Source organism: Pan troglodytes, chromosome 12, assembly GCF_028858775.2.
Source record: "Pan troglodytes isolate AG18354 chromosome 12, NHGRI_mPanTro3-v2.0_pri, whole genome shotgun sequence".
Classification (NCBI taxonomy): domain Eukaryota; kingdom Metazoa; phylum Chordata; class Mammalia; order Primates; family Hominidae; genus Pan; species Pan troglodytes.
In genome coordinates this window covers 97805111-97821938 of record NC_072410.2, presented here as the reverse complement: position 1 = coordinate 97821938, position 16828 = coordinate 97805111, and the positions used below count along the sequence as shown (strand labels likewise).

At 48.5% G+C, this 16828-nt stretch overlaps 1 protein-coding gene across 3 annotated transcripts in view; it reads left to right on the top strand.

Annotated features, from left to right (window-relative positions):
• The first annotated feature begins 1108 nt into the window (after positions 1-1108).
• EFR3B (EFR3 homolog B) overlaps positions 1109-16828 on the top strand; it is a 116868-nt gene continuing 101148 nt past the window's right edge. Inside the window, exon 1 of one of the 3 annotated variants that reach the window (XM_054677730.2) lies at positions 1109-1274. Coding sequence is in view for 1 of the 3 variants with exons in the window: in XM_016948158.4 (XP_016803647.1) it covers positions 1757-1763 (7 nt within the window). In the remaining 2 variants the exon portion in view is untranslated. Of the gene's footprint in view, positions 1275-1518; positions 1764-1905; positions 2111-16828 lie in introns of those variants that run through there. The other 2 variants (XM_016948158.4, XM_063789218.1) reach the window with 2 other exon arrangements.

Genomic DNA, 16828 nt, shown 5'->3' with positions numbered 1-16828 from the left:
TTTGAGTGCAACAGACTGAGCACTGTTTCAAGAGTCTGGCAACCTGGATTCTTTCTCTGGCTCTGTTCCCGCCTTGAGCCATGAAGGAAGGAAAAAATATACATGAGTGCCCACTGTGTCATTTCATGTAGATTTTATTCCAGTTTCCCAACAGTCCTGCAGGAAGCTGGGGTTGAGAGAGTAGATCATTGGCCTACAGACACACAGCCCAGCCTAACAACATAAATTAAACTCTCAACGTTAAATGAAGTAAAATGAAGTTAAGTTCAGTTCTTAAGTATCTTTAAGTTCCTTTCCTCTCTAACTTCTACTAGTAGAATATTTCTACCAGTAGAAAAAAACAAAACAAAACCCAAACAACTCTCAACCATGGGGCAAGAGAAACTAAGAAATCGATATTGAAAGGCCAGGAGGGGCAGGAGAAGTGGCTCAGGCCTGTAATCTCAGCACTTTGGGAGGCCGAGGCGGGCGGATCACTTGAGGTCAGGAGTTTCAGACCAGCCTGGCCAACATGGTGAAATCCCTTCTCTACCAAAAAATACAAAAATTAGCCGGGCGTGGTGGTACGCACCTGTAGTCCCAGCTACTCTGGAGGCTGAGGTGGAAGAATCGCTTGAACCCAGGAGGCGGAGTTTGCAGGGAGCCGCGATAGCGCCACTGTACTCCACCCTGGGCGAGAGTGAGACTCCATGTCAAAAAAAAAAAAAAGACGGGAACGTGTGCAATGTAAAGAAGGCTGGATGAGAAGCCCAGGGAAGTCCTGAGCTAGCTTAGGAGAGATCTTCAGGTGTGGGCGTAGGCATGAGCCCCTGCCTCTCTGTGCCTGTTCCTCATAGGGTCACGGCAGGTGCAGAGCTGGAATTCAAGTCGGCGCTGGGGCTCAGCTGGAGAGGATCCTGGCGGCAAAGCTTGCGAATTACACATATAAATCAGGGAGAGGAAAAGCAAGCGGACTTCCTGCAGCCCTTGGGGGTTGGGAGTGGGGTGCGTTTCCTGCGTCCCTGACCCGGGAAGGACGCTGTTTGGTGGTAGCAAGCACCTAGCCAGAGAGTGGCTGGGCACCTAGCCAGAGAGTAGCTGGTAGGGCGCAGCTGAGGGCTGGAGGGCTTCATCAGAGAACGGCGCTCAGCTAAGGTACCTAGCCAGGAGAAGGTGGAAGTTATTCCCCAATTCCCATCCTTGCGCCCCCTGGCTTAGCCCACGCAGCCTGGACAGAACTGGAGGAGGGGTGCACCTGCAGCTCTCAGCGCCCCGGCTGACCTCGAGGACCCCAGGTTAGGGAGAGCTTCCGAGCGCTCCGACAGGAGCAGGGAGTTGGGGTGGGTAGCTCCGCAGGTGCACGCTGCGGCCCTTAGGGCGACAGCCTGGGAAAAGGCGCATCTCCGGCTGTGGGTTTCTCGGGGGCGGGGCGCAGGGGCGGGGCGGGGCGGGGCGAGGCGAGGGGCTCGCAGCGGCCACGGGTTGGCCGAGCCGGGAGGGAGGAGCATTAGCATTAGCATAGCCCCCGCCCGCTGCGCGCAGCAAGGCCCAGCAACCCGAGCGGAGGCGGCCGCGGCAGCCAGGCGCTGAATGGGCTGGCGGCGCCCGGCTCCGTCCTGCCCGCGGCCGGCCCCCGCGTCTGCTCCCTCCCCGCCCGGGCCCCTGTCGGCCGCCGCCAGTCCCCGCCCCGACTGTGAATGAAAGGCGGGCGCCGCCGAGGGCTGGCTGGGAACGCCGCAGCGACGCCGGCCTCCCGGGAGGCGCGCGCCCCGCCGAGATGTACGGTAAGGAGGGCTCCGCGCCCGGGCCCGGGCCCGCGGGGGCGACTCCGCAAACTTCCCCGGCGCGGACCATTGTCCCCCTGCACGGCCCCGGCGCGGGGCCAGGCCGCTGACCTGGTGCCCGGCGGGGCTGTTGCGGTCGCTCTGTGCGCGCGCGTCTGCGCTGCGAGGACAAAGATGCCTCGGGCCGGGGACCCTGGGGTCCTCTCCAGGCCCGGCGCGTGCCGGTGCTGGGCGGTGGTCCTTCGGGGGGCGGAGGCTCAGGGGAAAGCGGGTCTCCCGGAGCCGAGCAGACCGGGAGTGCTGGAGGAGGTGGTCGTGTGGCAGCATTTGCGGAATTAACAAAAGCGGTTTGTGCCTGGGAGTTTTCTGTGGGAAGCCGGTCCAGGGCTGAGGGAGACGCCCGCGGCCGGTCGTCTGCGCGGCTCGGAGAAGGCGGGAGGCGGCGCCGGCGGCGCAGAGGCCCGGGGAGCAGCCAGTGGCCGAGTCTCGTCTCGCCCGCCTGAATGGACTCGGCCTCTGCCTGCCCCTGCCGCCCCGTGGGATCCAGGTTCACCAACTTCCAGATTTTCCCTCCGCAGTGATGAAGGGAGGAGACGCTGCTGAGAGGGTGCAGCACAGCCCTGACCTCTCCCCGCCTCCACCGCCATCCCCTCAACTGCCGTGCAACAGTTAGCCAGACCCTCACGATGCACGGCTCTGCTCGATCATTTGCTAGGACTCCCTCTGGTTTTGCAGGCAGTGTGGGTGAAGAAGAGAGAGCGCATTGGGTCCCACATTGCAGCTCTGATGAATGGAGCACTGGAGACCTAGACCAGTCTAGGAATGGACTGCATTCCTGAGCCTGCAGCCCACCAAGGGCTGTGCGTGTGTGTGTGATCCCGGTAGACATAAGTCCATGAAAACCCAGGTCTCTGGCAGCTCTTCTAGTGCCAGCAAAATAATTGGAGCTGTGCTCACCTCCCACCCCCACTGCAAGGTAGGGGCTCAGGCTGCACTTGAGGGGTCAGTGTTTGGAGAAGAGTGCGTTCCCAATTTAACCCATCACTGAGGCTGCTCGGCTGCTCAGCTGCCTCGCTCCGCGAACAGACTGTGAGTCACAAAGTTTGTTAGAGGCAGAGGAAGCTGAGAGCCTGGTGGAAAGGCTCAGCAATTGGTGGGCCCCCTTACTGAGAGAGAGAGAGAGAGACTGACTCAACTTTTTCATCGGTCTCCTTCCCTGCCCAGTTGCTCAGAAATAAGTTTGCATTTCTGATCCAGGGTGAGACATCAGCGGGTCCCCTCAGCAAGTACCATTTCTCTTGGACCAAGTGGGAGGAGGGGGAGGTTGGCCTGAGAGGCTGTGCTGCTGACCACTGGGGACTCTGGGGAAAGGTAAAAAGGCGGTTATGCTTTATAAGCCAGAGGTTGTGATATGTATGTATATATATACGAGTATGTGTGTATTTTTTTACTCTCTCTGTTTTCCCCCTCTTCTTTTCTGCAGAGGTAGCAGCCTGAAGCTGCAGATCATTTGACAAAAGCATGTGACTGCAGGGGCACCTGCAGTGGGGAAGGAGTTAGGACAGGCTCATCAGAATGGGTCAGAATTAGGAACTGGGTTCTGCTGGGCTGCCTCATTGCATTTAGTCCAAGATAATTTGGTCGTTTACCCGAGATATCTGAAGGTGGGGGTCCCAGGCTGCCTCTGTTGTATGAAGCAAGACAAGGAAGAGCTGGATAGTCAGAAAGTTGAACTGGGGAATCAAAGCATCTGGGTGCTATTTTCAGACACATCTCAGGTTTTCATTTCTCTTTTATAATATATTTTTATTTCCCCAGATGCAAACAGAGATGGTATTTACCCTGAATGATTCATAGAAAGATTGTAATGGAGGAATCCTCTGGGCAGTTGCCTGCAGCAAAGGAAAGTCACACCAAGCTTGGGTGGGAAATTACTACTGAGTTGCTGGGTGCAGAGTCTGATCTTAGGAGGTGTAGGAGGGAGCCCACTCCCCCTGGTGAGGACTCAACTGCTTGGATTTTCGTATATTCCTAACTTTCATGAAAAGAAAGGGTTCATGTGATATTTAAAATCATTTTCTCACCAGAAGTCAATAGAGTGATGAAAAAAAGTGAGTAAGGAGGTTTGGGGGCGGGGATCATAGAATTATAGACTTCTTATAATTGCAATTTTCCTCTTGTTTTACAAGTTATTTTTCCAGGGTGACAGAGTTAGATGGAACAGGGCAGAATGAAAATGGGGGCCTCCTGGCACTGCGCTTCTCCCCCTCCCACCTCCTGACCTCCCCTGTGTGTCCTATAAAGTCTCATTAGAAAAATACCACCAGGGGTTTTATTAACGTGATGGGCAGAGAGGCCCCCCTATGGAGCCGAAAGTCACCTAAGAGCTTTAGGTAAAGGTGTACCTTGTCCACCCACCTTGGTGACTTGTGCCACTATAAATTTGTCTTCCCATCTGTCCAGCTCTGGAGGATCTCCATTTCCCATCCCTCCCCCTCCTCACCCTGCCTCTGCCCTCCACAGCTCAGCCTTCTTCCTTCTGCTTATTGGAGGCTGGGAACCCCATGTCTTTGCTGGACACAGTGCTATCTAGGATAGAAGGAATCCTTGTTCTGGGGTCATCCCATCTGAATCCAGGAGCCCTTTCATGGCTGGGTGACCTCAGGCAAGTGGGATTGTCACTCAGAATTAAATCCCTGTATACAAAAGTGAAACGCATGTCTGTCTACCTTCCAGGTCTGTTGTGAGCATCACAAGAGGTTCCGAGCTCCTGAAACTGGTTGCTCAAGAGCCTGTCCTCTTTGGGCCCCCTTGGACCTGTTCCCTCCTTTCCTCTCTGCCAACTCGGGCACAGCCTGTTTGTATCACCTGCCACCCCCGCTTACACAGGCACATCACCTCGACTGTGCCAGTGCCAAGCCGCTGAGCCACTTCCCTTTCTCAGACTCACCCCAGCTGTCTCCTCACCACTCAGTCATTCCTAAACCCATCAGTTTCTGGAAATGGCTCTCTAAAAGGACACAGTGACTGCCCACAGATTTGTGTGGGAATCCTATGAAGGCAGACTGACAAGGGACATGAAAAAATGAAAGCATTTTTACTGGGGTGGGAAGATCATTAGCAAATTCTATGCAAAAATGGATTCCCATGAGCTTTTCTTTTTGTTAGCATTATACAGCTAAGGCTGGGCACGGTGGCTCACGCCTGTTATCCCAGCACTTTAGGAGGCTGAGGCGGGCAGATCACCTGAGGTCAGGAGGTCAAGACCAGCCTGGCCAACATGGCGAAACCCCGTCTCTACCAAAAGTACAGAAATTAGCCGGGCGTGGTGGCAGGTACCTGTAATCCCGGTTACTCGGGAGACTGAGGCAGGAGAATCACTTGAACCCGGGAGGCGGAGGTTGCAGTGAGCTGAGATTGGCGCCACTGCACTCCAGCCTGGGAGACAAGAGCGAGACTCCATCTCAAAAAAAAAAAAAATTATACAGCTAAGAGTTTCCCTGTTGCTCTCATCTGGGCTGGAGCATCCCGTTTCCCCGCTGAGGTGAAACAGAGCTCTGAGAAATGCCACCCTCTGAATTAGGGCAGCCAGCTAGGAGGGACGTTTGGAAAGGATTTCCCCAACCACAGTCTGTGCACCCCGATCCCACTAACACCAAAGCTGCCCTAATTCTTCCTCACCTCTGAGTGCTGCCTCATCCTCAGCAAATGCCTCTCGTCCCGCTTAGTGGTTGAGAATGCTGACTGTAAATAGCGACAGTGAACAACTTTTTGAAAATGTGCTTGGGCTGGGCACAGTGGCTCACGCCTGTAATCCCAGCACTTTGGGAGGCCAGGGTGGGTGGATCACCTGAGGTCAGGAATTTGAGACCAGCCTGGCCAACATGGTGAAACCCCGTCTCTACTAAAAACACAAATTAGCCAGGCATGGTGGCGTGCACCTGTAATCCCAGCTAATGGGGAGGCTGAGGCAGGAGAATTGCTTGAACCTGGGAGGCAGAGGTTGCAGTGATCAGAGATAGCATCACTGCACTCCAGCCTGGGTGACAAAGCAAGACTCCATCTCAAAACAAAACAAAAAACCACACCGAAAATGTGCTTGACGGAATCCTATTTGGTGAGTGAGACTGTTGCCAAAAGGTTGGAGAAACTGCAGGGCAAGGCAGGCTCCCCCTGAAGTACAAAGTCTTACCTCTGCAGAAATCTCCATAGACGCCCTGCTCCTCCTCAGGGCGATCCCACAGCACATGTGCGCATGTGCACACACATAAACCAGCTTCCTCCCCCAGATCCTAAGGTTTCTGCAGCCCCATGATGCCAGGTATGGCCTATGCATGTGGGAGCTGTGTGCCCTTCCCCCTCCCACCCACCACTCCAACTCCTTTATTCCCCTTGAGAAGGGGGCCAGGTGAGCCTGTTTTCTCTCTTGCTGCTCACAGTTCAGTGAATACAAGTGGTCACAGTTTTTTTCTTGTACATAAATAAAAATAAAAAGGTAATATTATATTACAGAAAAATCTGGAAAAGAGTGGAGAAAAAAATCATCCACAGTTCTACCCATTTAAAGCAACCTTCTATCTATGACATCAATTACTGCTCTGGTTTTGTGTTCACCTCCTTCAGCCCTTTCTTTGCTATTTCTTTTTGATCCTGGCTTCAAGGAGCACCAAGAACCCCACAGCCTGGGTCTGAACCCTAGCTCCGACCCTCGGGTAATCTTGAACCTGAGCATTTCTGAGCCTCTTTCCTGCCTCTGGAAAGATGACAGCAGTGTTTATCTCATGGCAGAGATGAATTAGGATAAGAGAGCTGCCCCCACTTTCCCTTCCCCTTTTCTTAACTCTCTTTTCTCTGTTTCTTAATTTTTTTTATTTTTTAATTATTTATTTATTTTAAGACAGTCTCATTCTGTTGCCCAGGCTGAAGTGCAGTGGCGTGGTCTTGACTCACTGCAACCTCCACCTCCCAGGTTCAAGCAGTTCTCATGTCTCAGCCTCCCGAGTAGCTGGGATTACAGGCGTGTGCCACCACACCTGGCTAATTTTTGTATTTTTAGTAGAGATGGGGTTTCACCACATTGGCCAGGCTAGTCTCGAACTCCTGACCTCACACTGATACGCTCACCTTGGCCTCCCAAAGTGCTGGGATTACAGGTGTAAGCCACCATGCCTGGCCCTTAATTTTTCTTTTAAAGGCAAAAATAAAACAAATAAAAATTTATGTTCCATAAGATTAAGAACAGTACTGTGATACCGTTCCTTCTATCAAACAAAGGAAAAATATAAAAAATCATCTAATCCCTCTAGAAAATCTAGAAAATACAGTAAACTATAAACAATATAACATTTACTGCTCTAATATCTTTCTTTCCATGTGTTTGTTTAGACGGTTGGAACCTTTTATTTATTTTAGAGACAGGATCTTACTCTCCCCCAGGCTGGAGTGCAGTGACACTATCATGGCTTACTGTAGCCTCAACCTCTTGAGCTTAAGTGATCCTCCTGCTTCAGCCTCCTGAGTAGCTGGGACTACAGGAATGTGCAACCATGCCCAGCTAATTTTTTGTTTTTTGTAGGATGGGGTCCCGCTATATTGCCTAGGCTGGTCTTGATCTCCTGGCCTTAAGTGATTCTCCCACCTCAGCCTCCCAAAGTGCTGGGATTACAGGCATGAACTACCACAGCTGGTCTGGAATCATTCATTTTATATCCTTTTTTTAAAAATTAGCACTAGAATATAATCATGCCCCACAAGTTAGTAAACTCCTTGGCTATCATTTTTAATGTCTATGTAACGGTGCACTGAAAGGATGTATAATTTTCTTTCTGTACATTTAGGGGTGTTTCTGAATTACAGCCCCTGGAGAAGTACTTGGTACTCAAAGCTTTCTGTGAACTTTGGAATTTTTCCCTAGACTGTAGCCCTTCAAATGGATTGGTCAAGGTATATAAACATTTTAAGACTTGTGGGTGGCAAGCCACCCAGGTGCTGAGGGCACGAGCTGTTCCAGTATAATACAATATATAAAATAACAAGAGTTACACTAGATATAGATCATAGGTATGATTATATATGAATATCATTACTCATTAGTTTGTAGCAATTACTCTCTGTTCCAATATTATAATAATCCTTGCTCTACAATCATAACCTAGGAAAAGCCAGGCATTTGGGGCCACTACCAGTCTCCACGTCTTGGTGGTAGTGGTCCCCCGGGCCCAGCTGTCTTTTCTTTTATCTCTGTCTTGTGTCTTTATTTCTACAATCTCTTGTCTCCACACATGGGGAGAAAAACCCACCCACCCTGTGGGGCTGCTCCCTACAAAGACTAGTTACATATTGTCCAATTGTTTTCAGTTTGTATCCGTTGTACTCCTACTAGCGGAATTTTTCCCTGGACTGTAGCCCTTCAAATGGATTGGCCAAGGTATATAAACATTTTAAGACTAGTTACATATTGTTCAATTGCTTTCAGTTTGTATCCATTATACTCCTAATAGCAGTTATAAAATCACCTATCTCCCTATACTCTCGAGAGCGTTCAATATTAAGATTTTTCCCCTAGTACTTGCTAATTTGATAGAAAATGTATATCACTTTAACTTACATTCTTTATTATTAGTGAAACACTTCTTTGTCTTCTAACTATTTGCGTTTTAGTAAATCGTCATAGGAGTATGAGTTATTAACTACTTGCCTGTCTTTTGCTGTCTGCTCTGTGTTTGGAAGGGATATAGACTAGGGATATAAGCTATCAAGTATTTATGGAGTAGCAGCTATGTATGATACTACAGAGGCCATCATGAGGGATAGAAGAATATATAAAAGTAGTTTCTGTCAAGAACATTAGAATTTAACTGGGCAAACAAGTTATAAAACATGCAAACAATTAAATGATATAAAGTTCAGTAAAGTTGCACTGTTTTGCAAGGTGGAATGGAGTTACTCATCAGATGTTCAACCAGCAATATCTTGAAGTGGAAGAGACCAGTGCGAGGTGGAGTCATCTGGGCAGGCTTCAGAAACAACAGCCCTTTCTCCTCTACCGAGGGGCAGAGAAGGGAGGCAGGTGTGGCTGGTGGAGGCACCAATGTGAGGATGTGTGCGTGGAGGTGGGGATGGGGAAGACCTGTCCAGTGAGAGTCAGGGGGAGCTGCCTGGGTTTGAGCAGAGTTTAAGTGGAGAATTATGTGATAGATAAGGAGATAGGCTGGTCGCGGTGGCTCAAGCCTGCAATCTCAGCACTTTGGAAGGCCGAGGTGGGTGGATCACCTGAGGTCAGGAGTTCGAGTCCAGCCTAACCAACATTGTGAAACGACATTTCTACTAAAAAAAAAAAAAAAAAAAAATAGAAAATTAGCCAGGGGTGGTGGCGCATGCCTATAATCCCAGCTACTTGGGAGGCTGAGGTAGGAGAATCACTTCAACCCTGGAGGTGGAGGTTGCTGTGAGCGGAGATCGTGCCATTGCACTCCAGCCTGGGCAACAAGAGTGAAACTCCATCTGAAAAAAAAAAAAATAGATAAGGAGATAATGTCAAGATAAGGAGTTTTCACTCATTCCTATGAGCAGTGGGAGCCATTGATGGTTTGAACCTGTCAAAGGACTGATTTGCTCAAGTGATGTGAAGTGAAATCAAGCTGGGGGCAGCTGTGCAGGGTGGTGGGAGGTGATGTGAAAATGAAGAGAAGCAGAGGAGGAGACGTTGTTGCAGCCACAGGTGTGGCTTAAGGAGCAAGAAAGCTTTGGACCACAAGTTTCTGTGCATATGCAAAGGATGATGTTGGCTCCTTTTTAAAAAAAGCTCTGTGTGGGGGTGCAGGGGTAAGGGTGAGGATAAGGTGAATTGAAACTTAAAAAAATTTTTTTCCATGGTACATAAAATGGGGGTTATATAAGCAGTTATTTTTAAAAAGTTGATTTTAAAATAGAAAATAAATTACCTAGAGCTATACATTTATTCTAAAGAAGATTTGAGGCATATGTTTTACACACACACATGACAATACATAAAGAGATCAAAGCAAAGAAAATCTTAGACACAAAAAAGCCAGGAATAAAGTTATTTCAGAGAAAAAAATGCATATAAGCAGGCCATGTTGCAAATTCCATTTTGAGCTTACTGTAGGCCACAATTAAGAGGGGGAAAGTCATTTACAAGATTCATTAGCATTGTAAAATTAATGAGATTGCCTAGGACGAATACAGCTTTTGTGGGATGCTAAGATTTGAGAGGAATTCATCCTAGAAGAGGAGACACTTCCTAAACCTTAGTCTAAATTAGATATTTCTTTTCAAAATATAGTCACTTTAATCTGCTCTTTATCTGTTTGCATGGTATTAAGATTGGTCCAAATGCGAGTTTGTGGAGAGGTTGAGTGACTGATTCCCCTCGGTGAAATTGCCACTGGCCCTGCTCTCAGCTGCCTCCTGGTTTGCTCGCAGAGGCTCCAGCCCCTTTGCAGTTGTGGATTTGATTTCTCTTTTTTTTCTTCTGTTTTTTGAGACCAAGTCTCACTCTGTTGCCCAGGCTGGAGTGCAGTGGCATGATCTCAGCTCACTGCAACCTCTACCTCCTGGGTTCAAGCAATTCTCATGCCTCAGCCTCCCGAGTAGCTAGGACTACAGGCGTGAGCCACCATGTCTGGCTAATTTTTTTGTATTTTTAGTAGAGATGGGGGTTTCACCCTGTTGGCCAGGCGGGTCTCGACCTCCTGACCTCAGGTCATCCACCTGCCTCAGCCTCCCAGAGTGCTGGGATTACAGGCGTGAGCCACCACGCCCAGCCTGATTTCTCTTTTGATGGATGATGTGATCTTCTGAGATCTTTCACTGAAAAGCTGTTCTTGCTTTCACCATCTCAGGAGGCCATCTGGTCACACTCCTTTGCGTACCATATTTTAATTCACCGCATGGCCATTCATCACTAATATTTCTCTTGTTTGTTTCCCCCAGTAAACTGTAAGCTCCATGAAAGCAGAGAACACATTTCTCTTTTGTGTGTGTGTGTGTGTGTGTGTTTTTTTTTTTTTCAGACACAGCCTTGCTGTGTCGCCCAGGCTGGAGCGCAGTGGCGCAATCTCAGCTCACTGCAACCTCCGCTTCCCGGGTTCAAGTGATTCTCCTGCCTCAGCCTCCCAAGTAGCTGGGTTTGCAGGCGTGCACCACCACTTCTGCCTGGCTAGTTTTTGTATTTTTAGTGAAGACAGGGTTTCACCATGTTGGCCAGGCTGATCTTGATCTCCTGACCTCAGGTGATCCGCCCACCTCGGCCTCCCAAAGTGCTGGGATTGGCTGGGTTCGGTGGCTGACTCCTGTAATCCCAGCCCTTTGGGAGGCTGAGGTGGGTGGATCACCTGAGGTCAGGAGTTCAGGACCAACCTGGCCAAAATGGTGAAACCCAGTCTCCACTAAAAATACAAAAATTAGCCGAGCATGGTGGCACATGCCTGTAATCCCAGCTACTCAGGAGGCTGAGGCAGGAGAATCACCTGAACCCGGGAGGCGGAGGTTGCAGTGAGCCAAGATCACACCATTGGGCTCCAGCCTGGGCAACAAGAGTGAAACTTAGTCTCAAAAAATAAAAATAAATAAATAAATAAATAAATAAATAAATAAAGTGCTGGGGTTACAGGCATGAGCCACTGCGCCTGGCAGAGAACACATTTCTCTTGTTCTCTACTGCATCTTTAGGGCACAGAACACTGCCCGGTCCTCAAAAACCGTGTTGAATGAATGCATTCTGAGGCATCATCTTTTTCATTCGCTTCTTTGTAAATTCTTACTCACTCTGTATATTTCAGCCTCAGGTGGGTTCTGAGTAACAACACAGTTACTGTTAATGTGGCTTCCATTAATTGGGCACCACTATGTGCCAGGCAGAATTCTTTTTTTTTTTTTTTTTTTTGAGACGGAGTCTCGCTCTGTCGCCCAGGCTGGAGTGCAGTGGCGTGATCTCTGCTCACCGCAACCTCTGCCTCCTGGGTTCAAGCGATTCTCCTGCCTCAGCCTCCTGAGTAGCTGGGATTAACAGGTGTGTGCCACCATGCCCGGCTAATGTTTTTGTATTTTTAGTCGAGACGGGGTTTAACCATGTTGGTCAGGCTGATCTTGAACTCCTGACCTTGTGATCTGCCCGCCTTGGCCTCCCAAAGTGCTGGGATTACAGGCATGAGCCACTTTGCCCAGCCTGTGCCAGGCAGAATTCTAAGCACTTTTTTTATGGTGATAAATTTGTCTGTACTAAGCAGTTTTTATGTCTTATATAATCTTCCCCCAACTCCATGATGAAGGATTAGTATTCCCATTTTAGAAATGAGAAAACTGAGGCATTGAGAGGTTTAATAACTTCTCCATGGCCACCCAGTTATGTGAAAAGTCTGGGATTTGAACCTCAGCATTCCAGCTCCAGAGTGTGGACTCAGCCTCCTATCACACTGTCCCTAGAACATTCTGAATAGTCCAGAGAATACAGGTCTTTCCTCTGTGGAGCTCACTGTATTTCAGACTCATGTGTTATTAATAATTTGGGAAGGGCAAGAGAATGTAAGAGGCAGGGCTGAAGGTCCCAGGCCAGTCAACAGCGAGGCTGGGAGCTCTCACTTCTGGATCACTTCTCTCACTTCTGGATCACTTCTCTCACTTCTCATTCTTGACACCTTTCCCAGCTCCCTTAGCTTTGCTTTGTCAAAGAGAAAGAAAGGCCCCAGGAAGAGCTTTGGGGACCACAATGAGGATAGGTCCTGAGAGACAGGCCAGAGAGTAGGCTGAGGAGGGCGGAAGACAGTACAAGCACCGACAATGGCCTGGAAAGAAAGCATGGGCATGCCTTTCAGAGACAGGCAGACTGCAGAGTGGGGTGTCACCACCAAGGCTGGGCCACACACACACCTGGATGGGCAGTGTTCTTAGAGATGGGTTCCGTGGTCAGTCAGTGCTTGGCCTGGAGAAGAGCAGAAACCAGGAACCTGGCATTGCAGGAGAGCTTCTGCTCTTCTGATGGTTTGGGTGTGAATTAAAACTCGTTCCCTGGCCGGGCGCGGTGGCTCACACCTGCAATCCAAGCACTTTGGGAGGCTGAGGTGGGCGGATCACGAGGTCAAGAGATTGAGACCATCCTGGCCAACATGGTGAATGAAACCCCATCTCTACTAAAAATACAAAAATTGGCTGGGCATGGTGGCATGTGCCTGTAGTCCCAGCTACTCAGGAGGCTGAGGCAGGAGAATCGCTTGAATCCGGGAGGCAGAGGTTGCAGTGAGCCAAGATCGCACCACTGCATTCCAGCCTGGGCGACAGAGCGAGACTCCGTCAAACAAACAAACAAAACCAAAAAACACACAAACAAAAAATTCCTTCCCTACATCTTCAGGTCTAAGCAGCAATTGGTGCTTCTAAGAGGTGGACCTGGGACTGGGCTGTGTGGTGCAGGCCCAGTCCTGCGCAGATCCCTTATCCCTAGACGGCAAAGCTGTGCAGTCCATGGGTTAGGCTGGAATTGATGGACACGTGGTGGTCCAAGTCCCAGATGACCGTCTTCCAGCCAGAGGGCCCTGGACATTTGGTTCATCTTTCCCTGAGCTCATTCGTCCCCCTGGAGAAGTGGGGTAATTAGTCTGCCCCACTCGTGAGGATGTATGAGGGGGGTCAAATGAGATAATGTCTATGTACATGGACTTGGACACTGTACCTGTGAAAGGTGATATTATTACCATGCAAGTAATTATTATTATTTTTTTTTTGGAGATGGAGTCTCCCTCTGTCACTCAGGCTGGAGTACAGTGGCATGATCTCGCCTCACTGCAACTTCTGCCTCCCAGGTTCAAGCGATTCTTCTGCCCCAGCCTCCCAAGTAGCTGGGATTACAGGCAGCTGCCACCACTCCCGGCTATTTTTTTGTATTTTTAGTAGAGATGGGGTTTTGCCACGTAGGTTGGCCTTGAACGCCTGATCTGAGGTGATCCGCCTGCCAAAGTGTTGGGATTACAGGCATGAGCTACCGCACCTGACCCATGCAAGTAATTTTTATGGATGCTTCTGAAATATAGCCATACCCTTTCCAGAAAGTGACAATCCCTGCATACAAGGATGAGTGTGTCATATATAGGCTGTATTTGTTAATAAAAATCCTTAGAAGGGTCTGGTTAGTAAGAACATAGAAACAGGGCTCCTGCAATACTGAGGAGCCTGCCTTGGTGCTGTCTGTCCACCCTGAGAGGGGACAACCATGAACTGATCACCGTGAACACTTCCTTGTCCTCTAGAGGGCTGCCCACAGGTCAGCAATCCATGACTGTGTCCCTCTCATCTCTGCACTGGAAAGATAAGAACATCTCTTAAGCCACAAAGAGGACAGAGGTGACATCTTTATCTAAATCCTTATGCAATTCTAAATTCGTATGCATGACTAAAATTTTGCAATGTTTATTCCATGCCATTCTATTCATTATCTCAATTCAGGAGAACTCTTTGGAGGTGGATGTCATCATCATTTCTGTGGTTGGGTGAGAATGCTGAGATTCAGGAGTTCAATAACTTACCCAATGTCATGCAGCTGGTTCAAGTCTGTTCACTCCATTGCCTCCTAAGCAAGCATTCACAGAGCTTCATGTGACATTAAAACACCACTTTGTGCCTGATGGCAATTGCACATGTCATATGCCAAACAGCAAATTTCACTATTAAAGAACTCCAAATTGAATATTTTCATAGATTTTACATAGTTAACTTGTGGCCTTACATCTAGGACTTGGGTTATACGAGTCCCTCACTGGGGACCCATAGGGACTTTTAAGCTTGGTACTCTATAGTATGTCCTTTATCCTGACCGAGAGGTTTGTCTATAAATCTGAGAATTAGGATTCCTGGATTCAAACGCTAACTGTCTTATTACCGTGCAGAAGGACCCAGATAAACTCAAGCATTCAGAAGCCAGGAGTCTTGAATCTTAGCTTGGCAGAGCTCCCATCCCACCCTTGTCGTAGCTATTCATAAAGACTTCTTTCCATATCCCCACTTTCTTTTTAGCTGGAGAAAAAGAAATACTGTTTGTACATTGCATGAACAATAATCCCTAAATTACGAGAACATTTATAAAGACCTTGCCTGAAGATCTTGTAGAAAGGAACGACTTACAATGAAGGGATGCATTCCTAGCACCTTATAGCTGCTCACAGCGTGTGCAGGAGGGATGCTTCTAGAGCAGAAGCATACAGGGTGGATGCTGGGAAAATCTGGAGCTCTGCAGCCTCCCTCCAGGTCTCCTCTACTGTATCTTAGAGTTTACTGTTGTCGTTTATTTCTTTACACAACAGATCTGTGAACCTCTTGAGGACACTATCTTAATCAGCTTTGTTTTTCTAGCATCTAACCGGGAACTTTGGTATGTAGTAGTAAGAGTCCAAATGTTTGCATCTGACTATAAAACAATGATACATATCATCCATTCATCTATACCTACATAGCAGCCGGTGTTTCCAGGGTATCAATGAGCATGGGCTAGGAATTTCTCTAAGGTCAGAGAGAGTCCTGTAGTGACAGCAATAATATTTTGTCATCTCAGCGTGTCTTTTCATGGATTTTTGTTCCAAATAAATAAAGAATATATTAGAATACAGCCATTTGATTTTTTCCTCCACACTTGGAGGCGTTAGTTGTAGACACAGCCCTTTGGCCTTCCTGCTGAAACGGTTAAGGCCGTTAGAAGGACTTCTCGTGTATTTCCTCCTTGGTTTGTGGCACTCAGGATAAATGTCACAGTCTTCTTTTGAAAGGAAGGTCATTTAATGGTATAATTACGGATAAGTCTCTATTTTGATTTCCATTCATATTACTTGTGCTTTTTTTTTTTTTTTTTAACAAAACAAGAATGATGAAAAGGCCCTTTGAGGCAAAGGCAATAAATGTCTGTATCTCGTTGCCTGGAAGCAGCCAGCTGGAATGTTCCTGATAAACCACTAAGCAGCCTTGTGCACCTTCAGCTTGTGTGCAGTAGCAGGTCTTCAGGTCACATACAGACAAAGCAGAAGAGGGAAAAACAGCAGGGTCTTCCCATTGCTGTCATCCAGCTCCAAAAAGTGCCTGATCCTACAGGCAGGCCTGGGCCCAGCAGCTGGCAAACACAGTAAGCACGTCTGACCATCCAAAAGCTTTTCCACAGGGCTGCTCAAAACGTTCTCCTCTCCCCCAGACAGCACTCTCAGAGAGCAGGCTGAATGTTCTGGAGAGGCGTGGGTGGCACTGGGAGGCACCAGCACTGTCCTTCTATTTTATCAAGGACATTTCTGGACAAGGGGGAGAGTTGGCCATTAGAGCTGATTGCTGTGTAAATTTGGGCAAGATTCTTAACCTCTCTCAGCTTCAGTTTCACCATCCATAAACTGGGAGAGCTGGAATGAATGGGCTGGAAGGGTTTTCCAGCTCTTCTATCCTGCAGCTGAGGCACCCGGGGCTGGTGGTACAGCCAGAGTAGGAGTTTTCAGAAGATCCCAGAGGGAATGTAGGTGCTGCCATCTCAGGTTCTTTATGTAACCTGGCTATGTGTAAATTTCCTCATTGGTAAGACAGGGATAATTCTCCCTTTGTGAATTCAGTGTCTGTTGTAGAGGTCCTGTCTAATGGCATGACCCCCACTGGGGTAGGGGTAGGTAGGAGCCATGTCCCTTTCAAGTGCTGGTGCTACAATTCTTGCTTTGCATGCATTCTAGTTTCACAAAACTTCTGCATGCTGGGTATGCCTTTGCCTGCTTCCTCTGCCATTTTCAGATAAGTTAAATGCCTTATGCAAGTCACCCAGCTCGTTAAGTGGCATGGCTAACAACAACAAAAAAAAGGTCTGTTTTATTCCAACGTTATTCTCTTATATCCCACATAGATTCTTATTGAAAACACCATTATCAGGCTGAGCACAGTGGCTCACGCCTGTAATCCCAACACTTTGGGAGGCTGAGGCGGGTGGATCACCTGAGGTCAGGAGTTTGAGACCAGCCTGACCAACATGGAGAAACCCCATCTCTACCAAAAATCCAAAAACTAGCTGGGCACGGTGGCACATGCCTGTAATCCCA